Raw genomic sequence first — 27,530 nt, 5'->3', positions numbered from 1 at the left:
ATTTAGTTTCTTCCAGGGAGAGACTCTTTTTTAAGTCTCCTCCTCTCCATTTGGGTTTCATATGGCTCATCCCCATAAACTTAAGGCCACTGGGGTCTTTATTGTGTACCTTGGCAAAGTGTTGAGATAAATGATGTTTCATATACCCCTTTTTTATATTCCGTATATGTTCCCCCAATCTCGTCTTTAGCTTTCTTGTGGTTCTCCCAACATATTGCTTTCCACAAGGGCACTGTAGGAGGTAGACAATATTGAAGTTCAATGGCTGTTTTACTGTATATGTTCTCCCTTTCGAGGATGCACTGAACTCTCCCTACTTTATTTGTGCAGCTAGTCATTTTACATGCTACAAAATTCTTACAATAAAGTGAATCCTAAAGCTAAATCCCTTCCTGTTTACTCAGATAACTCAGAACTCATTTCCGTTTTATATTATCTGCCCTTTGTTCCCAGTGGATGTATCTACTTTCCCTTTTGCCTGATCAATTATTTTCTCCCTATAAGGAGCCTTTATGAGATGGCCTTCCAGTAATTCATAACTTTCTGGATTTCTGGTTTCCGGATAATGGATCACATACCTGTATTATCCTTTATTTATATATCACTAACATATTACACAGTGCTTTTACCCCCAACCCAGTGGACCTTACAAGCTTACAAGACCCGCACTAGGGACAATTTTTACTCTCAGGTCCACATACTGAGAATATTTTTTTTGTTAAAAAGACCATATACGTTTTTACTGACTAGGTGGGAAGCCCAGTGCTCATCAGACACACAGAATATCCCTCTGCTAACCCCTTTCTTCTCTGTTAAATTGCTTGCTTGTGTTTTATCTTGTCAGGCTTTGCAGCTGCTGTCACATTTGTTTGTACATTATTTTGCTCTGGTAACCCTTTAACCCCCTTTAGTTGTCAAAAGAAAGGCTAAATTTGGACACAGGCCTTGTTTTACATACAAGTCTCTCACAGGTGAGTCCTTACAATAGTGTTGGAAGCAATGGTTTCCATATTAATTCTCACACATATTTTAAGCTAATGGTAGATGGAGCTTTTTAGCCTTTGCTGCTTTCAGGTGAAAAATAGGAATGTTCAAAACCCCCTTTCCCAGCTGTCACCACTTGTAAATAATGAGTGCCCTGTAAATGCACATTGACATGTGACATGTGGACATCTGATTAAAAATGCTTATTACATTATTAGGATCATATATATTCAGGGGCATTTTTGTCCAAGGTCTGGCTGTGCTCTGCATTTTCCTCTTTCAATAATTTTTATTTGTGTTTTAACTTTTACAGAGTGGATATCAAGATAACGCAGTTTCGTATTAAACAACATATATGCTTAAGAAGAAGAAAAAAAGAAAGAGAAGGTCCTACTTTAATGGATAATGGGGCCAAAGAATGAAAAAAAAGAGAGACGGAAAAAAAACAACTAACTTGATGGTTTTCTTGCGCTTAAATCCAGTTACCTTTAAGTGATGTTGCCTTTGAGATCCCATATTGTAATAAAAATTGGAACGGTTAGCATCTGTGGGAGTACGGTTCATGTATGACCCAAATAAACTTTACTTTGACTCATATGCACCTTGAGTGTTATTTCATTAGTTAGCCTAGGATGTAAACGAGGATAAATTATTTGCATTCAGAAAAGAATAAGTATACCAGGGTTCCCAAACATTCATGAATTTTTCATGCTTATCTACAAGTACACTAGTTAGACTTTCATTAACTGTAACCCAGTTCATTTTATTTTTAAAGTGGGAGATGGGGATTTGGGTTGATTTCCAAAATTTGGCAATTGTAATTTTGGCTGCCAAAAAAATTAAGGTTATCAGCGATCTGGGTATGGTTATTGACATTGGTATTTTAACATTCCATAAAGCGTTCTGTGAGTCTTTCCTCAAGTTTATTTGTGTTACCAAATAAATAATGTTATAAATTCTAGACCAGAATCTTTGAACATTCAGAGAGTCCCACCAGATATGCATCACTTAACTGATTTGGCCACATCGTCCAAAACAGTCTTTGCTAATTTGAGGGTTTATTTTATGTAGGCGAGAAGGAACCATATACCATCGCATAAAGACTTAGTATGTGGTTTCTAATAGTAAAGAACAGCTAACTGTGGTTTTCCCATATGCTTGGGTATATGGTATATATGCATTCAATCATTCTGTATTTTCCACCAGATAATAAATCTGGCACAAGGTACAGACTGTATTGTTGGGGGACATGAGGCAGCCCTCTTCTGGGTAGTGAGAAGGGGAACCCTTCTGTGCTTCTCATAGCTATCCATCATAAACACAGCACTGTTGTACACAGGCAACACTATTTTCATTGGGTGGTTGCACAGAGACTCTGCAATTCATCAAGCACGGAAGGCAGATGCAAAGTGCAAAAACATGTCCAAACCCCCCGTTTGTTTAGCGATTTGCACCCTGCTCATCATAAATGACCACTTATGTCACTTAGTGGAGCAGGCATTTCTGACCAAAGTATATTGTTTGAAACCAGCAGTCAGAGAATAATCTCTTACATTTTAGCCCCTTCACCAATGGCTGTTTTTTGTGATTCCAATAGAACAGAATGAAGTGTATCTGGACATTTTGTTTGGGGGTGTTGACAACTTGGACAAATTGGATTGTTTTGCTGTATCCCATACCATCTAGTAGCCTATATTACTCCACACAGGTCTAAGTGGAGTAAGTGGAAACATTTTGACTGGATTTCCACAGAGTGCAATTATATGAAAATAAATGGAGTTCTGAGTCTTCAAGTCTGCTGAGTAAGATGCCAGTACAATAATAGATTAATTTTTAATAACAACAGCACCTTTAGGATTTCATTAACTATCTTCCCCTACCCATTCTTTCTGCAAATTGCTTTGTTCTAAAAGTGTCAGCTGAATCAATTTACTGGGAAAAGTATACTGATGGCCGAAGCTCACTGTATGCTGTTATTATATCTGGTTTACATGTGTACATAATTTGTACATAATTTTGCAGAGTGCACTAACTCATACACAACAACAAAACAAGATATGTGTGATTAATACAAGTCATTCAAGTCAGCCCTTGCTTAAAAATGTGTCAAATATTAGCAATTTGTCCTTATTTATTTATAATGGGGAGGCATAAAACTAAATTTGTATTTTGCTTTTTGAGGATTACCCAGTCATAGGCTCCAAGACAACACCACCCCCTAGGGGTATATATAAAGGGAAAGGACAACCCTTCCCACCCTTGATTAAAAACAATCAAAAGTGCAAGTTGTCATTTAACCCGTTCAACAAAGACACTCCGTTAGTTTCCAACAATATAGAAAGGGTCAAAATGTGCACAATACATGTTGTAGGGTTACAGATAAGGATACTTATAAAATCAAAATAATGTTTAAAACATTGCAAGTGCCTGTTAATAGATTAAATATAGCAAGTAATGTCAAAGGTAATGTAATTCATGCCTAAAGGTATTCGTGTTTGCAAATAAAAGATCCAGAACACTTCTCTTTTATGTAAAATATTGAATATATCATCTCCTCTCTTACCTATTTTCCCCTGTTTGCCTGTACTGACAAGAATTTTACATTACTATTATTGCATTACGCAAAATGTCTTGTAACATTAGTTTTATTAGAGTATTAAATATTGGAAATCTGATTAACATGCTCCCTAATCCTCTCTTTCAATGCCCATACTGTACAGCCAACATATCGTTTAGAACATTTACAACAAGTTAATAAGTATATTACTGCCGAATTGTTACAGTTAGTATACTGTTTAATCCTATAAAATTTATTTGTGACTGTAGATTGAAACTGTTTAGACACTTTTAAATATGTACAAGTAACACACCTTCTGTTCCCACATATGTAGCAGCCACATACATCCAGGACATTTTTTAACTTCTCTCCCTGTCTTATCCCTAAATGTTGAAGATGATAACTAGAGTATGTGCCCTTCTCGGTATGTTGGAAAAGCCTGTTATTAAAACCTCAAAGAAATCTTCATCTGCATACAGAATAGGGAGAAACCTTTTTATTATCTGCGTGATCTTTTTATATTGGCTACTATAGTATGTAATAAACGAGATTCTTTATAGTGGTCAAAGAATCTTGTTTATTACACGCTGTAATAGGCAATATAAAAAGATGACGCAGATAATAAAAAGGTTTCTCCCTATTCTTTTGTGTATCTTTGTTGAATGGGTGAAATGACAACTTGCACTTTTGATTGTTTTTAATCAAGGGTGGGAGGGGTTGTCCTTTCCCTGTATATATACCCCTGGGGGGTGGTGTTGTCTTGGAGCCTATGACTAAGTGCTGGGTAGGCATGAAACGCGTTAGGCCATATTTGTAGGGGGTTACTAATGGTTTTAATGTTTTGATATAAACTTGTTAACTTTCCAGTAGCTTTTTGAGATTTTTTTCTAAGTCCTTACTACTTTACCTTACTACTTTACGTCACTCAATACAGCACTTTTCATTTACTGCAATATGTAGCAACAACAGGAGGACAGGGGCATTTTGCCTACCCTGTTCTGATACAGAGGGCATCGTCAGTTTACAAACACTATGGGGCACATTTACTAATCTACGAACGTCTGAAAGCGTCCGAATGCGGTTTTTTCGTAATGATTGGTATTTTTGCGATTTTTTCGTCGCTGTCGCGATTGTTTGTATTTTGCGCGACTTTCTCGTCGCCGTTACGACTTTATCGTATATGTTTTGCGATTTTTTTGGCGCTGCCGCTAAACATTCGGATTGGTTTTTCCGCCGTTTACTATAGCGCAATACAAAAAAATCGCGACGGCGACTAAATAATCACGCAAAATATAATAAAGTCACGACGGCGCAGAAAAAGTCACAACAAATACGAAACAATCGGGATTCGGATTAGGGGATAAGTAAATGTGCCCCTATGTTTCATTAGTGCAAAACTTTCCCTTTACTTCTGAAGAACCCGTCTCATGGTAGAAATAAACTTTTCTATACATATAATACAGAGATCCAGGAATTTATCCCAATCACTCTGGCTTTTTGTAAGTCTGTGTCTGCTTGCGTGTTACTGCTAAATGTATTTCAAACACATCTGGGTAAATCCTTTTAATTTCAAAAATGTTTGCACCAAAATTACAAAGCAATAAATTGCTTGAAAGTTATTCTTCGTTTTTAAACAGGAAAAAATGCCTTCAATTTATTGTTTTTAACAAGATTTTCTGTTCAAGTACAACACATTGTGTCTATAAAATCACGTTTGTGGTGTAAAGCTTTTGTGTCCTCATTCATCCCATATGTAATCCATGAATACTGAAAAAGAAAGAACATTCAAAAAATTAATGTAATTATTTATTTTATTCTCCATTTACTTCTCTCAGCATTGAGAGTCAGTCACTCAGTTACTGGTGATTTGTTTTTCAGAACCAAGGGAAATCCTTGTGGAGACCAAAGATATGTGTCTAATAATATAATAACAACATGCCAGGACTTTTCTATTGTATAAATGTTTAGCAGTTGCCATCTTTATGGCATATACATGTAAGCATCACTTCAATCAAAACTTCAAATGAATCTTTTTTCTTCACTCACCTTATTCATATCATTCATCTTCACCTCTGTGGTGACTAATTTTAAAGGCAGAAGCAGACACTTAGCACTATTTTGTTAGTACTGCAAACTTTAAAGGGGAACTAATGACTGAAACTAAATGACTAATAGCTATACAGTATTGTTATATATAATGGTAATTGAATTAATTTACAGTCTAAGAAGAACAGGTCATACTGTAAGCTGATGAACAGTATTAAAACAATAGACTTTTGACAAATCATTCATTTTGAACAAATGAATATAATATTTATTCATTATATTCTCCCCCACCCATATTTGCTTGAAAGAACTAGGAATTAGGAAAATTAACTTTTAATAGCTCATATGTATAATTAAACATTTTGAGGTACCAGGAAAAATAGTGCTTGGTAAAATACAGTTGGCTCAATGGCCCTTACAGGTTAGTTGTTGACTACCTTCTTTATTTTGTGTATCTCCTTGACAGGCTACTGGCTGCAAAATGCTCTGTTACATACAGCTTTAAATAAAATATTCAGCTCCCCTATCAAATCAGGAACAAAAAAGATTTCCATTTTTTTAAAAGTTCAACTATTTTTGTGCGTGTATATATTTTTTCTAATCTAACTAAAACATCCAATTTATCAGTGTGTGAAAGTGAGAAAATTAATAGAAAGTGGAGGAATTTTGACTGTGGCAAGCTCTAGTTTGACTTATTGATTTTAAGCTTTATAGGGCAGGAAACACTGTACTTACTTAGTGGTGGATATATGAACTCTTGAGGTTCTGGTTTGTAGAAATCTATTGGAAAAAGAGCTCCTGAACTAGCCAGAGCAATCGACTGCAGAAAAACCATGTCAGTTTAGGAACTCACTCTCAGTTTCTGCAATCTATTTCAACAAATGCAAACCTCAAGGGTTCATAAATCTGCTCTCACATCACAAATGTAAGTGTATTTTTGTTTATTTCTATTATTTTTTGATTCCTATCTGTTCTTTTATTTTATAGTTTTTTTTAAATGTGCTGTGCTGTAGTTTGTCTGAAGGTGCAAAAGTACTAATTATGACACACATCCCAGTTATTTTACATTGCCTACCAGTAAATTAAATAGTTTAAGATACTCTGAATGAAATATTTCTGCATTCTGTTAATGATTTATTACTTGTACTTGACACTTATATTGGTAATAAACCATGTATCAGATGCGTTCTCATAGTTTACATTAAAGATAAAAAAGGAATGCCATTTCTAATATACCAAATTACTGATGATCTTGATAATTTAATGATAACATAAGCTGGGAAAGCATGTTTAGATCAATAGGTTAATTGGCCCAGCATTTTATACTATTGGCATTGAAGCCAGAATAAACACTCATGTTCCCTGTGGTGAATTGTACAGGTCAGTAAAATGTCAAAGAATCAGCCATTAGCTTAAATGCTTGTGTGTGTTAATGCTCCATGAAAAACACTTTGTGATCAGTCAACAAACATAAGGTTACCGTGGCATTAAATAAGTACAAAATACATAAAACTTTTTTTTTTAACTTTTTCCATGCCTGTATTAATAACATTTTTCTTAAGGACGATCAGCACTCTGTACTCTAGTAACTCAATCTAAATAATACATACATAATTACATTTCTTGTTTGTTTTTTTTAATACCTTTTTGTTAAGTTAATGTTCATCTATGGAAACCTTTCTTCCATTTCTAGGCTGCAGGAGGAGACAATAAAGATAACAAATTAAGCTCAGATAATCATGGGTCTCATTATCTAGCATGAAAGCAACTTTGCCCCTGTAACTTATTAAACCACAGAAACTAATTATACATTTTGCGTCATAAGCATATTAAAAGTACATAAGTACAGGAAGATTAGGACTAGCAGACTGGTGGCTAAGAGTTTCTGCATTGGTGCAAATTGGCTTTTATGTAAGTAAATCTAGATATAAGATTTAACATTTATTGTACATGCTAACACCAGAATTCCACTCTCCCACAACGAAATAGTTGAGACACTTGTTATTATATAATATTTGAACACCTGTGCTTTTTTATTACTGGGAGAAAATATATATATAGTTCTTTATCTGGCTAAAATGTACAGTTCAGAATTAATTTGCTATGTTCACTGTTGTAATGAAACTTCACTGTAAATAACACCTATACACAATTGTTATTGTAGCATTTTAATTATATGTTCGTCATTTGATCGACCATGAGATGCTATAGGTTAATGTTGTCCAATTTGTTACACGTAGAGGGCTGATTAATTCTTATACATCATGTTTGAGGGCTAGACTGGATCATTTGGAGTACAATATCTGGCCCATTGGCCCATAGCCCTGATATAGGTAAATTGAGTTTTTTTTCAAGTTAGCTTTATAAGACTGCGCTGTGTGTTGATTGGTGACATGAGAACAACCAAACTTTGAAATATATCACACTGAAAATCACAGAGCATGCCCATGAAGTGGCCTATAAAAGTGCAGATAATACTGCAAGAATTAGTTCACAAGGAGTAAAATAATTGCCTAAAGGTGGGAATGAAGTAATGTAATACTGGTTAAATAGTCACTGATTTATGTTCTAAGCTGAATAAAATATGCTCCCTCAAATTATATCTAGTGATGTTGTTTATTTAGGAGTGGGAGAAGAAGTATCTGCAACATTTACCTAAATTTTAGTATGAATATAAAAAAAGAGTACAGTATATGAATGCATCTAGATGACACATAAATGGAGTGATGCATTGAGCTTAATTTTCATATGTTATATTAAATAAGTTACAATGAAGTCCGATCCGATTACTAATAGGAAAACTGATGCCATTCTTTGATTTTATTAATCAAATTAAAAAAGGTCAATTGGAAAAGATATATCTTAAAGAATGGTATGTATAAAAGTTAAATGGGTTGCTCATGTTATTGATTGTTAATAATATTCTTCTTGAATAGACCGAATGCAATATATGCAAAGCATGAAGGGCAACCAAAACATGGGGTAGAAAGTGTTATGCATTAAAGACTGTAAAGAGGATTTCTGGTGTCTAATTTGTTATAAATATATATGTTTATTACAAAAAATATATATATATATACAATCTGTAGGTGCAATGTGCTAGATAAAAAAAAAATTGTGCATATACAGGCAGGTTAATTGGCTCTAGAAAAAACTGAACATGGTATGTGTATGTGACATGGATCTTAGATTGTAAGTTCCATAGGGTAGAGACTGATGTGAATGATGTATATTGCTTGTAAAGTGCTGTGGAATATAAGCAATATAAATAAATAAATATATATATATTATATTACCTTTTAGCTTTACTGAGCTATACACTAGCCTTTTTATAAATAAATGAGTTATTGATATGGAATGTCTTTTATCCTCATGTATTAATGCAATATAATAATAAGTGGATATATGTCATAAAATAAATGACAAACAAATAATATAGAAATAGTTAGGCTGAGGACACATGGATTATTGGCTCTGCTACTCTCAACTGCACTGACAAGTACAGCTTCTGCCTCCCAGCAGAGCAGGGACAGACATTTTTTGGGCCGATCGCCCCTTTTCTCCACTTTGTGTAGCTGAGAGGAGGTGGCAGATGTGCTTGTCAGTGCAGTTTTACTGAGGTGCATAAGGGAGCAAATCCGCTCTCAGCCTGCAAAAAAAAAAAATGCTGCAACTGTTTTCTCTGTTATGTAGGAATAATTTTAAACTTGAATTATATTATGAAATAAATATATGAGCATTTTGATAAAGGTATCATTGGGATGAATTAATTATCATTAAGACACACATGCATTTAACATATATACATTTATATTGTAAACAAGACATACCCTAAAAAGGAAAAAAGGTCTTGCAACAGTAGCAGAATTCTCCTAAAAAAAGTAAAATAAATTATGTTCTTCACATTTATATGTACATTCTCCAAATGTCAAGGAGGCGAGAAATTAAACCATAAAAAGCTTTAAAAAAATGAATGTTATTGCTAAATATTTGTATGCAGCAAAGTAATTATTTCTTTATCCAACTATATTATTGCACTTGCAGTCAGTGGTGTAACTACCTCACGTGAGGCCTTCCTGAGACCCAGAGGGGCTTGGCGCATACAGCACCCCCGCCCTTACCATAGGGGGTTGCTGTGTGCAACTTTAGTGGAACAGGGTCTGCTTCCTCTATAGTTACGCTGCTGCTCACAGCCCTTTCACTGCCCAATGTTTAAAAACTTGTTAATTCTTTTCCTTTCATAGTTTGCATAATTCTGACTTCCACAGTACAGACTCCATTCCCAGAATTCCCTTTCCGGCTCTGGCCCCTCAGAACTCCAGAGCAAAAGGTAAAAAAAAATTGGAGGCAAAAAAGCAACAGGCAACATGTAAGCAACACAGAAAGAGTATATAACATTTCTTTTTTTTTTCTTTTTTTTACTAAGGCTGAGATAAAAAAAAACCTATTTAATATGGCTTAAACATTGAATACTTGTACAAAACAAAACAATATAATACTCTGTAGATGCCATTGATCATTTTGTCACATACTCCCTACTGAGCTGAGCTTCTAATTAGTAGAGGTAGTCATCAGAATTTTGTATCCAAGCCAAGCCCAGACTAAATAGATTGTTTCTGCTAATAGCATCAATTTAATGCGTTCATTGGGGTAGAGTAGTGCCAGGGAGTTATGTGCAAAACTGGCCACCCTCGCAGGGTACTGTTCCACCTCCTAGTAAACTGACTTCTGTCAAAATAGTAATACAGTTTACTAACATTGCAGCCATTTCACATCTTGCCTTAAAGCAATACTGACACCAGAAATTAAACCTTTTTTACATCTTTCATAACATTGTCTTTGCATGAGCTTTATAATTTTGCCATAAACGTATTTCCTGAGGCTTTTACATTACCTATCAGATCCCCCATGTTCCTCTTTGAGGGGGCTGCCATATTTGTGCAGCAGGAGTCCATTAGCATTAGAAGCTATAACTGACAGCTTGAGAAGGGACAGTCAGGTTGGCAAAACAGTCAGGTTTAGGAACTTCAAGTAACAATTATTTACAAAAGCAAACCTACCTGTGAAAAATAATTACCATGATCTATAGGTAACTTTTTATGTAAATTCATATTTTAAAAAGTAGTTTTTCCGTGTCAGTATCACTTTAAAGATTAAATAAGTACACATATACAGTCATAAATACATTAAATAAGTACACAAATAAATTTAGTATGTATATAAATGTCAGAATCTGTGCCTTTGCACTATCTATTCCATGCTGCTAAAATGATAAATACTATAGTATAAGGGCCTTATAGCCAGCTATGTTAGTGTTTGGGCCTATCTTTTGTAAATAAGTAAGTACATGAAAACTATGGCAAGATCTTAAGGAATTTTAATATGCCATTGCAAGGTTGTCCCACAGTATCTGTTAAATTTTAGAACTACACCTTCCCTTCATCCTCATCTATCCATGGTAGCTGAAATTCCAAAAAACAAAGGAGATTTGAATTTGTACATGTTTGGCTTCTACAGTTTCATTAGTAAGTAGAATTGGCAGTTTAGTGGGGTATGTAATAAATAAGTTTGCCCAGGAGCAGTTACCCATAGCAATCAATGAGCAGGTAGAATTTTCTAATCACCTGTTTAAAAGCGAATATCTTATAGGTTGTTAAGTGTCTTAACTAATTACAACTTGCTAAGTGTCTAAACCAATTACAACTTGCAGTGTTCTGTATCTCCTACAGACAGATCCAACACTAAGGGCTCTGGCACACGAGGAGATTAGTCGCCCGCGGCAAAACTCCCTGTTCACGGGCGACTAATCTCCCCGAGTTGCCTTCCCCTGCCTTCGCCCGTGAACAGGGAGTTTTGCCGCGGGCGACTAATCTCCCCGTGTGCCAGAGCCCTTAGGGGCAGATTTATCAAGATGTGAGTTTAGAGCTTAATGCATGGAAACTCATCCACGTTCTATTCATTACTATGGGATTTTTAGAAGCGTATTTATCAATGGGTGAAGGTAAGAGTACACTAATTGATAAATACGCTTCTTAAAATTCTTTCTTTTCTAGGATTTCATATGTTTCATCTGATTTCTGCATTTGTCTATTGTGTGCTATCATTCTCCACTCTCTTAAAATAAATGTCACATTATTTTAAATTGCATTACTTACCCCAGTTTTAATGGTGGGGGTTTGAGGTCTGGAATACTGAAACAAAAACTGCCACAAAGAAAAAAAAACAAAAAAACGAGGATGTTGGATGTCTTTACTAGTAAATATTTAGACCATCTGAGGATCTTGTTCTGATACTTACTCTCTTGTTTGTATCTTGGATATTTTCCTTTTAAAGATAAGAAAACAAAGAACATTACATTACATTAACATTTATTTATAAAGCGCCAACATATTCCGCAGCGCTGTGCAATAAGTGGGTTACATACATTGGACATACAGAGTAACATATAAAGCAACCAATAACCGATACAAGGGGTGAAGAGGGCCCTGCCCAAAAGAGCTTACAATCTACAAAAAGAGCTTACAATCTACTGTTTAGGGTGTTTATTTAAAGGAGAAAGAAAGGTAAAAACTAAGAAAGTTTTATCAGAAAAGTCTATGTAAATACAGCCATAAGCACTCACAGAAATTCTGCACTGACTTCTCCATCAAAAGATTTGTTGTTTCTGTAATTCATTTGCCAGAGACACGCAGCTCTCTGCTTTCTCCCATCTCCTGCTCCCCCCTCCCTCAATAATGCTAAGAACTCACCCCCCCTTAGGAATGTGAATCTGAGCCAATTAGCAGGAAGCTTACTCATAGTCTTACAAACTGAGCATGTACACTTGGTGGCTGATTTACTAATCCACGAACAGTCCAAAGGCGTCTGAATGCATTTTTTTCGTAATGATCGGTATTTTGCGATTTTTTCGTCAATTGTCGCGACTTTTTCGTAGCCATTCCGACTGTTTCGCAAAATGACGCGACTTTTTTTGTAGCGTTACGACTTGCACGAATTGTCGCAACTTTTTCGTAGCCTTAGCGCCGAGTACTAAAGTTTCGGATTCAATCAAGCTTCAGTATCGTGACTTTTCTTGGGCCAGGTTGGAGCTGCAGGGTGCCATTGAGTCCTATGGGAGGCTTCCAAAATCATGCTAAGTCTGAAAGTTTTGCCCGCAGTTTACGAGCGCTCAATACGAAAAAGTCGCGACAAGATACGAGCAAATCGTAATGGCTACAAAAAAGTTGCGACAATTCGCGCAAGTCGTAATGGTTACGAAAAAGTTGCGACAATTTCCGAAAAGTCGTAACGGCGACGAAAAAATCGCAAAAAATACGAAAAAGTGGCAAAATGTTCGTTTTCCAATCGGAATTTTTCCAATTCGGATTCGGATTCATGGGTTAGTAAATCAGCCCCTTGGTCTCGGTCTCGGTGCAGGAGTGAGGCATTATGGGAACTTTCTTTACACAGCTCAGCAATTTTTCCTTCTGTTTGGCTTCTGATCATTTGAACGGGTGAAATATGGGGAGACTGAAGCGCACTATTGAGACAACTAAAGGTATGCCTGCAGCTTGAGATTAACTCTTTATTATCCTTTCCTTCTACTTTAAAGAGCAAGTAAAGTCGATTACCATTGCACAACTTAGCAAAACTTAGTTTACATCCTGTGCATTCTAACACTGCAATGTTCTAATTTAAGTCCCCTGTAAGGAAATATCTACTTTAAAATCAACCATGTACCTCCGCTTCTTTGTATGGCACTGCTCTCCCAGCCTCCTCCCAAGCATCGCTGTCCTGGACAGTGTCTGAAACGAAGCATGCGCAGTATGCGCTCCTGCACACAGCATGAAGGGTCACGGGTCATGATCACGGGGTCAGTGGGTGGATGCGATGCTGGAGCATGCGCATTTTGACACTCGTCGTGAAGCCAGAAGCAGGGGGAATTAAAGATGGCGGCGCGTACCAGCAGAGCGAGTGAGGATGCATAAAAGTGATTTTACAACAAGCGGTACATATTTTGCTGGTTTTGATTTAGCGTCCTACTCTGTCTGGGGTCTGTATAAGTGCACAATAAAGGATTTTAATCTGCTTGCCTTGCTCTTTAAAAAGTGAAATCCAGTCATTTTGTAGGAACTTGATAACTGGCAGTTGATCTCACCTCTTTAAATTTCATTCTATTGTAGATTCTATTGTAGATCAAACTACAAAGATCCATGAGAAAAGTAGAAATCTGAAACACATAAATATTTGAAGTTGATTAAGTACTGCTATTTGGCATAAACCTTTCCACAACAATGTAGTGTAAGCTAAGTTTTAAATATAAACCTTCAAGGCAGTGGTTGCCATATTCAGCACACAATTGCATGTTTCACAATATGATGAAGTGTGACCTGTAGAAAAAAGAAGCCACACTCTGCACATCCAATTCAGCTGCATGTACAACTAGAAAGGGAAGTTTGAGAACAAACTTCATGTTGGGTTGAAAAACATGAAGTCACTGAATGGGCTCTGCCCACTTTCTCTAACCTTGGACCACAGTTATACAGTAAAAACCACTATGCAAAGTTTGGGGACCCTGGTTTTAATAGTGTCTGAATGGCAGCAACTTAAATTTCCCCACTGAAAGTCAACGACATCTGATTGGCGGTTGGTGGCTCCACCCCCTTTTTCTAACCTGGAACTGCAGTTACCCAGTGACTAATTCTGCAAAGTTTAGGGACCCTAGGATTAATAGTAAAGAACAGCAGCAATTAAAATTTAAACCAATAAAAGTCAATAGGTGAATTGTGATTGGTGGTTGGTGGCTCCGCCCACTTTTCCTAACCTTGAGTCAAAGTCACCCAGTGACAAACAGTGGGCACCCTGGCATAAATAGTTTGAGAATGACAGCATTTTAAATTTAAACCAATAAAATTCAATGGATGAAATCTGATTGGCTGTTAGTGGCCCAACCTACTTTTCCTATTTTTGAACTGTAGTCCCCCAGTGACCAACTTTGAAAATTTTGGGCATAAAAGTTGTGAGGCTGACAGCATTTTACACTTCACCATTGAAAGTAAATAGGTGAAATGTTATTGGCTGTTGGTGGCTCCGCCCACTTTTTTTCTAACTTTGAATGGCAAATACCCAGTGACTAACTCTAGAAACTTTAACAACCCTGGAATTAATATTTAAATAATGGCATCAGTTTAAATATAAACCAATGAAATCTAATGGGTGGAAATGGGTTGGCTGTTGGTGGCTCCTCCCTTGTTTGGGAACCCTGACATAAATAGTGTGAGCAAAGCAACATTTTAAATATAAAGCAAAAAAATTCAATAGGTGAAGTCTGATTAGCTGTTGGTGGCTCCACCCACTTTTTAAAACCTAAAAATGCAGTTCCCTAGTGACCCTGGTGTTAATACTGTGAGAATGGCAGCAGGTTGAATTTCCCATTGAAAATCAATAGGTAAAATCTGATTGGCTGTTGTTGGCTCCACCCACTTTTTCTAACTCCGAACTGCAGTTACCAGGTGACTAGCTCTGCAAAGTTTGGAGACCTTAGTATTAATATTTAAAGAATGGCCGCAGTTTAAATTTAAACATATGAAGTCTATAGGTGAAATCTAATTGGTTGTTGTTGGCCCCACCCACTTTTCTAAACTTGGAACATAGTCACCTAGTGACAAACTGTGCAAAGTTTGGGGACCCTGACATTAAACATGTGAGAATGGCAGTAGTTAAAACTTTCCCTCTGAAAACAATGAAAGAAATGTGATTGGCTTTTGGCGGCCCCGCCCACTTTTTCTAACCTTGAGTACAAAGTCACGCAGTGACTGACTGTGCAAAGTTTGCGAACTCTGGCATCAAACCAATAAAATTCAATAGGTGAAATCTGATTGGCTGTTGGTGGCCCCGCCCACTTTTTCAAAACTAAAACTGTAGTCCTCTAGTGACCAACTGTGAAAAGTTTGGGGACCCTGGAGTTAATACTGTGAGAATGGCAGCAGGTTGAATTTCCACATTTAGAGTCAATAGGTAAAATCTGATTGGCTGTTGGTGGCTCCACCCACTTACAAAAAACCTTAAATGTGTAGTCACCCAGTGTCTGAATATGCAAAGTTTGGGAAGCCTGGCAACAAACCAATAAAAATTAATAGGTGAAATCTGATTGGTTGTTGGTGGCTCCGCCCACTTTTCAAAACTAAAATTGCAGTCCCCTAGTGATGAACTGTGAAAAGTTTGGGGACCCTGGTGTTAATTCTGTGAGAATGGCAGCAGGTTGGATTTCCCCATTGAAAGTCAATAGGTAAACTCTGATTGGCTGTTGGTGGCTCCGCCCACTTTTCAAAACTAAAATTGCAGTCCCCTAGTGACCAACTGTGAAAAGTTTGGGGACCCTGGTGTTAATTCTGTGAGAATGGCAGCAGATTTTTACACTTCAACATTGAAAGTAAATAGGTGAAATGTTATTGGCTGTTGGTGGCTCCGCCCACTTTTCAAAACTAAAATTGCAGTCCCCTAGTGACCAACTGTGAAAAGTTTGGGGACCCTGGTGTTAATTCTGTGAGAATGGCAGCAGATTTTTACACTTCACCATTGAAAGTAAATAGGTGAAATGTTATTGGCTGTTGGTGGCTCCGCCCACTTTTTTTTCTAACTTTGAATGGCAAAATCTGATTGGCGGTTCACAGCTCCGCCCACTTTTGGGCATCCAATAATCATCCTATTTTCATTCAGGCTGACCCCATGACTATGTGATTCAAGTTTGGGGAGTTCAGCCTCAAAGCTGTAAGATTGGCAGCAGTTTCAATTTCCCCATTAAAGTTAATGATTAAAATTTGATTGGCTGTTGTTGGCCCCTCCCACTTTGGGGTCATCCAACAAATGTTGCTGCTTCATTCGGGGTGACCCCATGATTATGTTATTCAAGTTTGGGGGCTGTAGCTTCAAAGCTGTAAGTGTGGCAGCAGTTTGAAAATCTTCCCTGTCAAAGTCAATGGGAAAATTGGGGGGTTCGGAGCGGCGCCACAAAAAGACGGGGGGGCCGGATCGCTTAGAAAAGCACAAGCAACCTGCTCCGCTATAGGGCGAAGATGTGTGGGGAGTTTGGGTGTTGTACCCCTAAAACTGTAGGAGGAGTAGCGTTTAGAAAATGGGGGGCGCTAAGAAGAAGAAGCGGAAGAAGAAGCCAAAGTGGAAGAACAGTATGTTGGGGTTTCAACCCAACACAAAAATGCTATTATAGAAAAAATAGCTCAATTATACATGAAAATCTAACACAATCATATATGACAGATAAAATATATATGATTAAGTGCTGGGTAAGCATGAAGCATGAAAGGGTTATTGTTGTTTTATTTTATTTTTATTTTATTTTTTTTTGTAACTTAAATTTTTATTGTTGTTTTTTATGCATGATAGTTATAACAGGCCTTCAATATGTCAATAGTGATAATATAACAGTACATTTATGCAGGTCGAATAAGTTGAACGTGTTTTGGAGTACAGAACAGGCCTGTTGATTAACAGTTATTTTAGATCATTAACAGTGGATAATAAAATTAACAGTTGTAATTGAAAAAAAAAAGGAATTTGAGGAAATTTGGATCCCTTGGGAGGGGGAGAATAGGGGGTCGTGTTTATAGGTCAAATAGGAGATTAGTCCTGTATACGGTATATCTTACTCTATGTCCTTGTGTTTCTTATATAGTAATCCCACCTGGACCAGACCTTCTCCCATTGTTTACGTCGGTCGTGGATATTAGCTGTCATGAGTTCCATCTCCCTCATATCTCTCACCCTTGAGAGCACATCCCCTAATCTGGGGGGTAGGGGGTCCTTCCACTTTTTGGTGATTGCAAGTCTAGTGGCTGTTAGAATGAAGTTTGTTAACTAATGTTCCGCAGCAGTTTTATTTAGATGATCGTTTGATTCTAATGAATGTATACCTTAACACAGTGCTGTCCAACTTCTGCGGTGCCGAGGGCCGGAATTTCTCTCGCATACATGGTGGAGGGCTGCTAATGGAAGCCAGTTTTGACCACTCCCCCTTTAAACCACACCTACTTCAAACCACACCCATTTTATCACAATGGTGGTAGTGCAGCAAAAACCCAAATGCTTTGTCCTCACTCACACCATCATTCATATGTGAAAGAATTATATTATGTCATATTAAGACGTACCCTTAAATCCATATGCCTCCTCCTCCCCTGTGGAAGCAACCCCCAGCATATAATTACACACCTTAGGGACCATTTCATCGCTATATCCAACTGCTAACAAACTCCCTAAACAAACCCCTGCCAGGTTCACCTCCCACAGGCAGCATAGGGTAGGCAGAGTATGGCACACACAGGCAGCACTCTGCCTGCCCTATGCTGCCTGTGTGTGCCATACTCTGCCTGCCCTATGATGCCTGTGTGTGCCATACTCTGCCCTATGCTGCATGTGTGTGCCATACTCAGCCCTACCCTGCCTGTGTGTGCCATGCTCTGCCAGCCCTATGCTGCCTATGTGTGCCATGCTCTGCCTGCCCTACCCTGCCTGTGTGTGCCATACTTTGCCTACCCTATGCTGTCAACACACAGGCAGCATAGGCCAGGCAGTACATACAATGTCTGAGGTGTGAACAGGAGAACAATGTGGGTGATTACACCCTGAGCCTGAGGTGTGAACACTGCAGGGGGTGAATAATGCAGAGATTAGAAGGTGTGAACAACACAGGGGATTAAATTTTTAAACAATACAAGGGATTACATCTTGAATCTGAGGTGAGAACCATGCATGGGGCCAGTTAAGTTCAGTACTGATACCATTTAAATCTTGCACAAAGGTAAGCCATCAAAGCAGCCAGACAGGTGGGGGGCCACACAGAGGGGGGTTGTGGGCCGCCAGTTGGACAGTACTGCCTTAACATATAAAATCAATGTTCATTGCAGGCACTCTATACTTATGCTGTACTTTATAGAAATACTTGTTAAACCAGTATGCATCATACCTGAAGTTGATCTGGAAGTGCTATTTGTTGTCTGTAGCAGAATGCTAGGGTCTTCAAATAAAAGAAAATATAATTCCATTAATGTGATTTTTTTTTCTTTCTTTATTTTTAATTATACTAGTTTATTAAAATCACTAACACAAAAGCGTTGTTCTATTCTTTTAGTTCAGGCTGTCAATCAGGGCCGGAACTAGGGGTAGGTAGAAGAGGCACCTGCCTAGGGCCCACCGATTGGAGGGTGCCAGGCAGGAGCTTCTCCTGCCAACCCCTAGCCCGTGCTCCCTTGTCATTGCCCCCACTGCTTGTCATTACGTGGTGGGGGCAATGACCCCCCCACACCCACAACTGGGTTGCCTAGGGTGCCCGGTCAGCTTGGCCTGCCCCTGCTGTCAATACTATACTATGGAAATTATTCAACTGAAGATCTAAGTTTATTATGAATTGGATCTACAAACACATTTTTGGCACATTTCAGAATATCTGACCTCAAGATTGTAGTCAGAGGAGCAATTGTTTCAGATGACCTTTATATAAAAAAAGAAGGTTAAAATAGTGAAATATTCTGCCTTTTTTGAGGTACAGTGTACAGAATAATGTTTGTCCTCATGATTTACTGGTTATAGAGATTACATAGACAATTTATACAGCATAAAATATGAGAATAACATGGTATAAAGGTAATCAATTGTTTGGGTAGTATATTCTGTAACTGTAGTGAATAAGAAAATCTTAGGAGCTTCCAGGCATGTCAGTGCCTATATAAAACATTTAGATGGTCAAATTCAGCTTTGTCTATTTTTGCTATAGAATACTAAGACATGATATTGAAAATAGTGTAAAACCTCCATTTACCTGAAGTAAAGTAAAAGACTTTCCTAAGGGGTGATTCTGTGCTTTCTATAAATCACAGTAGTAGTAGGCACTACCATTATTTATGAATTTAGGCATTTTTGGCTATGTATGTTTGGGCTACTAAAATTTGTGGAAGGCTGAATGTCTGAAATTGCTCTTTGTGCCCTTTTTATTTACTCATAATAAGTAATGACAACATTTTAACTCATTGCTGTTTTTTCTAGCATTGTTTTCATATTGGTTTACTGTATAAAAACAAAACAACTTACCTCACTTTCAGGAATATCCAGACCTTCCATATAATGTGGCACTGACTGAGGTAATCCTGTAATCATAGGTTTAGAAAAAAGTCAATACTTTTTGCCTTACTCTTTTTAGTTCTGTTCCATATTCACAAGTTAAATTATGCATTTTGTCAATATGATAAGATATTTAATTTGTTTGAACAAATGTTCACCAGCCTTGATGCCTAACAACCAGAAAGAAAAATCATTCTGAGGACAGAACTTTATTGGTTTTCTTTTTTAATTACATATCTTTCTTTTCAAACTCAAACTTTTAATCCTAACTTTTAATCCTAACGTCTGTCATTTACAGTACTACCTGGTTGATATTAGTGGGAAAAAAGCAACAAAATAAATGCTGACTAGAGGGATGCAGAACAAATGGTAAAGGAATTAAAAACAAAAATATTTAAAGAATCAAAACCAGTTCCAAAGTGTATTAAAACATTATTGTCCAAGATTTACTATGTCATAGGGCAAATAACCCTTATTTTATGTTTGGGTGGCTGGAATACTATAAAGCAATGATGTCGCACAAAGAAGCCTACTGAAATCTTGGCTATGCTGGGAGTAATAAAAATCACTTGGAGGGATACCTCCAGCCCACAGCTCTCCATTTAGACAGCCTTACTTAGAACACAATATTCTATTTAACCTTTTTTTCTTGCTAATGACTCTAAGTGCCAGTGATGTACATTAAAATTTTTGGGATTCTTTCTTTTTATTTATTTCTGTTATATTTCTATATTTTTCTGTTGTGATCAATTAATGTGTCTGTATCACTACAGCAATGGATTTTCATGCAATGGTTTCACGTATTGTATTGTTTTCTTTACTTTCTGTTGCTTATCGTCATAAAAAAAGTTTTATAGTTATATTGCTGCATAAAAGTAAGGTTTTCTTTGTCTTGAAATGGATATTAATGCATTTGAAGGAATTCATCAGTTTTTGGGTAGCTGTTTTGTGTGTAGATTGTCTGTCAATTCATTTGCCATCAAGTAATAATTCTGTTTTATTCAATACAGATACATTTCAGATGCATAGGTGACTTGTACATCTGCTGATCAACTTCTGCTTTATTCCCCCACCCTAGGTAATGAGCAGAGCAGGGCCTATGAGTGACTCATTTATTAAGTGCAACCACAATTGGAGTTGTACAACACACACAACACACAATTGTTGTGGTAGTTGGCACTATTCATTAAAGGTACTTCCATCTAAAGCTGCTCCTTGCACTTGCAGGAGAATTGTGCGCAGTGCATTGGGCCTGCAACCCCCCAAGGTGCCCCTGCTACTTCCCCAGTACCCCCCACAGGGGTCCTCGCCCAACGTTCTCCCCTGAGCGCGCAAAAGTGAAACTTTCTACTTATCAGGGGAGGGCCGACAGGTATTGGATATGGGCTGGCGCGGCCCAATCTGACCCTGAGTGCGTTACTGATGAATGGGAACTCATCAGTGGGTATGTTTAATAGACATAGAGCACTTGTGCATAAACAATTAGGTGCAGACACTATTTTCAGATTTTAGCAAACCCTGAATCCTTCATGAAATATCTGGCCAAATACCAAGCCAAATCTGAATCTGCATATGCAAAATAGCATAAGGAAAGGGTAACGAGAAGTGCACGCACGCATCACGTGATTTTAAGGATTCAGGTTTGGTTCGCCTAGGAGCATGGATTCGTCAAATCCGAATCCTGCTGAAAAAGGCCAAATCTTGGCCAAATCCATGGATTTGGTGCCTCCCTAGTATTTGCCCACTCCATATGCTACTGCTGCGTGCACCTCTTACTGCAAGACAGGGAATCTTTGAGAGAAGAGGAGGAGTGTTCCTTCCCAGTTTGACCCGTACTCAACCCAAACCCAAAATTGTCACCACAAATTTCAACCTGAACACACCCAACTCACATGTAAATTTGCGAGTCCCGGGAGTTTCAGGTCCAATTTGCAACTGTATCAGGAACATAGCCACCGTGAGGATGTAATTACACTGGAATTGTTACTATATTTTCATGTATAGCCCTCTAGTGCTACCCACATTCAATCTGACCTACACAGAGGTCCTTCTCCTAAACTTGCAATCCACTTGCCACCACACATAAATATAAACACACTTTTTACAGTGTTTTGGCCCTTAATTAATTTTTAGTTTTATGTTGCTTGTATTGTGTATTTGTGTGTGTTAACTTTAGCAAGGATTTTGTAGTTTGTACAAGATAAGCATATTTACCCATATTAAATTTTTCAGAATGTGATGTGGGAGATACGAATGTTTGATATTTTGCCAGGTAAACAGAACATGCTTATGGAGAAGGGATGTCTTTTATTATTAATTACTTTAATTATAAAACACATATCCCATATTTGAATGGTCACCTACAAGTAAGAAAACAAAAGCAAAGATGTTGTTATTGTCTCCAGTGTTCACAAATTCCCCCCCTAAGTGTCTTTTATTATATAACCCCATTAAAGTTATCTTTTATTTGATTATTTTTATTTCCTGATGTGTTTGTTTGTGTACGCTATAGTTACATCATAACTTGGTAACCAATGGTTTTATTCTTGTAAAAACAGAAGTTGTGACTGAGGTGGGTAACCTAAATTTTTCTACGTCATCCTTGTCTTTTTTAAACGCTGAAGAGTGATATATATATATATACATTGTAGATTAAATACATAAAAAAGAAATACATTAAGCCTGTGATGCTTCTATTTTGTGTTGGGTGTATACCAAAGCAACGCTCCATGCAAAGTGCAAATTACCATGTTTTACTTATGTTGCAGTGTTTTTTTCCCAAAATTTCAGCATCAGAGAACCTAAACAGAGAACGCAACAACTCGTGCACAATTCACAAATGACAATGCAAAGTAGCATCCACTTTGTTACGTCACTCACAAGTTGGATCATACATTGTTCTTATTGCATTTGTGTGTAAATTGTACAGTGTCTTTAAGGCTATTACTGTGTAATGCCTTGGATCTGTGTGTGTGGATGCAAAAGGGTAAAGAAATCCTAGAATTATTTGCGGTCCAAGAAAGGTGTTTATTCCAGGGTTCCCTTGTGTCCTTTACTACTTTGCATTTTGCGCAGTGCATCAGTTTATGCTGGACAGGTGCATTGACGCAGTTTGCAAATTGCATGCATATGGAAGCAGAGTACTTTTGTGAAAAGAATCAAATTGTGCACACATTTTAGTGCTTTGCATTTGTGCTTATAAATGAGCCCTGTAGTGTGTATACAGGGACATTTTAGCCAGGTTTCCTGACTGGCTGTCAACAGTATTTCTTGTGCATTAGCATAGACACAGTTTCTTTGAATAACTGCAAAATTTGTTAAGAGAACTTCTACTATAGATATGGGATCCATTATCTGGAAACCTGTTATTCAGAAAGTTCAGAATTACAGGAAGCCCATCTCCCATAGATTCCATTATAAGCAAATAATTCTAATTTTAAAACATTTCCTTTTCTTCTGTAATAATAAGATAATACCTTCTACTTGATGCCAACTAAGATACAATTAATCATTTTTGGATGCTGAAATCTCCTATTGGGTTTATTTAGTTTGGAAATGATTTTTTAGTAGGAGAGTAGTAAGGTATAGAGTCCAACTTTCAGATCCCCTATCCGAGTATTCCCTATCCGGAAAACTCCAGGTCCCGAGCATTCTGGAAAATGGGTCCCATACCTGTAATAGTCATACAGGGCAAGCCTATAGCAAGGATGTGTTGTTGAATTAAACAGGTAAACATTGTGAATAGCCAAGTATCCATTTACAGTTACAAGCTCAGAGGTTGCTTAGTGGCACATCAGATTACATCACAAAATGCAAGCTGAAACAATACTATTTTTGCTTATATATGTTCTATGTCTTATTAAAAGAACACATTTATTGTCAACATTTGTCATTGTATTGTCTAAGTGAACACAGAGAGGCAATAATGAAAACATGTGAAAAAGTAACTTTCAAGGCACTGTAATGTCTCTCTTAAACAAGGTGGGAAATTAGGACAGTTGACACTTCTCACCACATCACCCTACTAAAGGGGTGGCTCACCTTTACATTAACTTTTAGAATGACATACCATGCCCTATTCCTAGAAACTTTGAAATTGGTCTTCATTATTTATTTTTCATAGTTTTCAGATTATTTGCCTTCCACTTCTACATATTTCCATCTTTCCAGCTTTCAAATAGGGGGTCACTGATCCCATCAGCCAAAAAACTATTGTTCTGTGGTCATACAACTTTGTTATTTTTTAATCCTTATCTTTCTATTCAATCATTCTCCTATTCATATTTCAGTCTCTCATTTAAACCACTGCCTGGTTGCAAAGGTAAACAAGACCCTAGCAAACAGATAGCTGATGAAAAATCAAACCAAACAGCAGATGAACATAAAGCTAAAGAACTGAAAAACCACAAAAAATAGAAAAATGAAAAGCAATTGCATATCATCTCAGAATATCAGTGTCTACATCCTACTTAAAGTTAGTGTAAAGGTGAATAACCCAGTCTCTATGAGTTTGGGAAGCATGTTTACCGTTGTATTTTGAGAATACAGTATATTTATTATTCATACAGTTGTGCCGTGTGGAAAGTACCCTTTTTTGTTTCTGCTTTCTATTTAAGACTTATATTATAGGAGCAATAATCTAATTGTATTAAATGTTCATTTGTAGTTAGAGGATAAGTACATGTAAATTATTGGAAGAAAATAAAAATCCCTTTAGCTAAACCATTTTTAGAATCTACTTCGAGTTGATTACTATCCTTAATGAAATATTTTGAATATAGGATTTTTTTTCAACTTGTAGCCCACATTATTAATTTAGTTTCCAAAAAACTATTTTTACCTTGATAACTTGATTGAGTATTTATTATTGTAATGACCCCTGTTTGTTCAATGAATATAGTGTTTTGCTGTACAGTGCAATGTACGTAAGTAGTCCTGAATATAAATTTAAAAAATATTCTTACTCACATGTCACTGTTACAATGCAGGCAGATATAACAGGAACTATATTTCTCTAGCTATTTCTTAATCATGAGTTTTTTAATATTAATGTTTCAATAAACACAAGTTACACTTACATTTTAGCCTTAATAAGTAAAATGGGAATTATGTCCTCTCCCTGTATATATGTTTGAAAATACCAGCATGTGAGGAAGATGGAAATGTCAGTATTTTATTTACTGTTAGGTACAATTCCATACTTGGAAACTGAAGGTTCATATTGTACATAGTGTATACAGATTCTATAAATGTGTAAATAAGGAATAAGCAATAAAATATAAATATATATCTCCATACAATTTTATTAGTCCAAGACCCATCCTCTTACTGCATAAAACAATGTTATCCTTCACTTATATAAAGTATACACAAAAATCACAAGCAATCGGCTTCCAGAATTTCACTTAAAATCTTAAATATCAGTGTTCTAAAGAAAAATAATATGTAGCAGTATATAAAAAACACATTCTCATTTTTGCATATCATAAAGAAAGACACTTGTAAACACATCAATTACAATAACTTTTCAACTTTTTTTGACGACAAGACTATAGGGATCTTCTCAGTCTTACCTAAGGAGAGATGCAGAGTACTCAGGCAGCAGATGGCAAACATCAATGGCAAACTAGGACGAGCTTTTACAAATCTCATTTTGGGCAACTGAATCCCTGTCTCTGATAGTGAGATGGTTCTATTGTGTGTCCAAGGCTTGAGCATCATAAGTGCGACTCCTAAAGGAAAGGTCTGTAAATCTGCGTCTGGTTCTTTCACAACGTTGATCTATCGTTTTAAATGTAACACTGTATCCCATAGGAGAGGAAGCAATCAGCACCTGGCAGGAACCTTCTTTTCTCCTAGACTCATGCTGTGCTCTTATTTATTAGACATCATCCCTCCCCAAATCAATGTTGCTTGATTAGCTAGGGGTTGAGTAAGTGTTGAAGAAAGGATGATCTATATTATTGCACAATGGGGAACTTCATAACGAACATTGGCTTTGGGGTGGAAAGGAAGAGCAGCATATGAACCTTATGTAATATCAATATAAGTACCCTAGGAAATGTAATAGCTTTTTTATTTCTCAGAGATTTCATTAACTTCTTCTGTTTCATTACGTTTCTGTGTTCGTACTAATAAGGATATTTGGTCTATGAGAAGTAGTTTTTACCTGATTCACATCTTCATATTAAGAGATTATTGTTTTTGGGAATGCATTGCAGCTACTTGGAAATATTTGCTTTTAACCCCATTATAAAATAGAGTATTTTTCCTTTAGTGAGAAAAATTGTTTATTTTATTTGACTCTTTATCAAAGAATTCAATTCTCTTTTTAACATCAACAAAATATCAATGCGCTAGAACAGTTAAAACAAATATTACATTATAAAAAGAAAATGAAGTATCATATATATTATAATAATTGCTTTATTTAGATCAGAATACCAAATAATTTACTTTGAAGTCACCTTTAATGACCTGGCATGGATTGCTTATGTTTTCCTGTACATAAACTTATAGAGAATGTATCATGTTCTTACTGTGTGAAATTAGGCCACTAGGGAATAAGGCAACCTGAAGCATGACCAAGGTTTTATTTCAGTCATTACCACCAGTACAAGCTGAAATGGAGTACTGTGTCAGTGTGCAGAAAACAACAATTTGCCAAGAAATAACAAATAAGTGAGTATGTGTTAGTGTTAATGAAGCCGTGTATAGCAAATCTGAAGTCAGCTGTTTATTAAAAGTGACAACATTTTAACACCCATAATTTTTGTTTCTGTCTGTTTTTGTACTTCATTGTTACCTTGGGTTTGAAATTTGAATGTGGTTATTAAAAGTGATCTTGGCAGTGCCTTCCCTTAAGCAAAAAAATTATTGCTTGAAAAATATTGAATTAAAGCTTTATAACAGCACAGCTCAAGATTAGTGATGAGCGAATTTTTTCGCCAGGCATAGATTCGCAGCGAATTTCCAAATTTTGACATTGGCGAATTGTTTCGCAAAACTTCAGTGAAAATTCGGCGCACGGATTTTTTGACGTGCATCAAATTGGGTGCGGTTGCGTCAAAATGGGCGCGGTCGCATCAAAAAAAGTGCGGGTGACAAAAAAATAGGTGCGGGCAACAAAAATAATTGCCGTGGGTGACAAAAAAGACGCTTCAATATAACAAATCTCAGAGGAAAATCATTTTTAAGGGTAACATTCCAAAAAACAGAAGAAAAATTATATAATATAGCTGGGAATATCACTATTTCCAGAAATATAAAGAAATCTGTCCATCACACATTAGATTGTCTCACCCAAGATAAATCAAGCCACTTGGTCATTTGATTAAGTAAATTACAATATTGCTGAGGCTACTGTGGTTAATGAATTTAATAAGGATTTAGACCTGGATTTATTTATGTCTTTATTTAATGTTATACTGCACTAAGAGCAAGCTTATTTAAACCATACATTATGAGCAGATATTTATTGCAAGAGATAAATCTTGATAAATTATTTAGTAAGTATTTTTCCTTCTACAGGATATAAACATTTTAAACCCACGCACACACACCCACCCACGCATATATAGAAAGATAACATGGCATGCATAGGTCCTTAAAAAACAAAGCACAAATCCAGAGTTCAAAGTGAGTAATAGTTTTGTTTTTCAATTTTACCCCATTCCCCATGTTGAGTCTTTTGGCTCATTATTGAACAGAAATGATTTCCTCTTGGGTTTTATTCTCTAGGTGTCATTGCAAAGAACATTACCAATGAATATACCAGTGTCGAGCCAATTTGTTCAAGATTTAATTTTATCCTATAAATGAAATCACTGCT

General features: G+C 36.7%; 1 protein-coding gene across 1 annotated transcript; it reads right to left on the bottom strand.

Annotated features, from left to right (window-relative positions):
- Positions 1-4,949: 4,949 nt before the first annotated feature.
- Positions 4,950-25,531, bottom strand: nms (neuromedin S). The gene is made up of 9 exons (XM_031897005.1): positions 25,273-25,531; positions 19,670-19,725; positions 18,549-18,599; positions 13,725-13,796; positions 11,885-11,911; positions 11,743-11,790; positions 9,418-9,459; positions 7,231-7,281; positions 4,950-5,308 (listed from the first exon to the last, which is right to left on the bottom strand). Exons 1-8 carry the CDS (start codon positions 25,418-25,420, stop codon positions 7,243-7,245), a joined length of 483 nt encoding a protein of 160 aa, XP_031752865.1. The 5' UTR covers positions 25,421-25,531; the 3' UTR covers positions 4,950-5,308; positions 7,231-7,242.
- Positions 25,532-27,530: the final 1,999 nt, after the last annotated feature.

The sequence above is a fragment of the Xenopus tropicalis genome, chromosome 2 (assembly GCF_000004195.4).
Source record: "Xenopus tropicalis strain Nigerian chromosome 2, UCB_Xtro_10.0, whole genome shotgun sequence".
Lineage (NCBI taxonomy): Eukaryota > Metazoa > Chordata > Amphibia > Anura > Pipidae > Xenopus > Xenopus tropicalis.
Note: the sequence above shows the minus strand (reverse complement) of the source record. Positions and strands in the feature narration are given on the sequence as shown.

Excerpts from the sequence above, each read along its gene's own strand:
- nms (XM_031897005.1), bottom strand. The coding sequence starts at position 25,420 with ATGATGCTCAAGCCTTGGACACACAATAGAACCATCTCACTATCAGAG. Across the intron at positions 11,912-13,724 it reads ATAGAATGAAATTTAAAGAG|GAAAATATCCAAGATACAAA; the intron begins GTGAGATCAACT and ends TATCTTTAAAAG. Across the intron at positions 9,460-11,742 it reads CCCCCACCATTAAAACTGGG|GAGAATTCTGCTACTGTTGC; the intron begins GTAAGTAATGCA and ends TACTTTTTTTAG.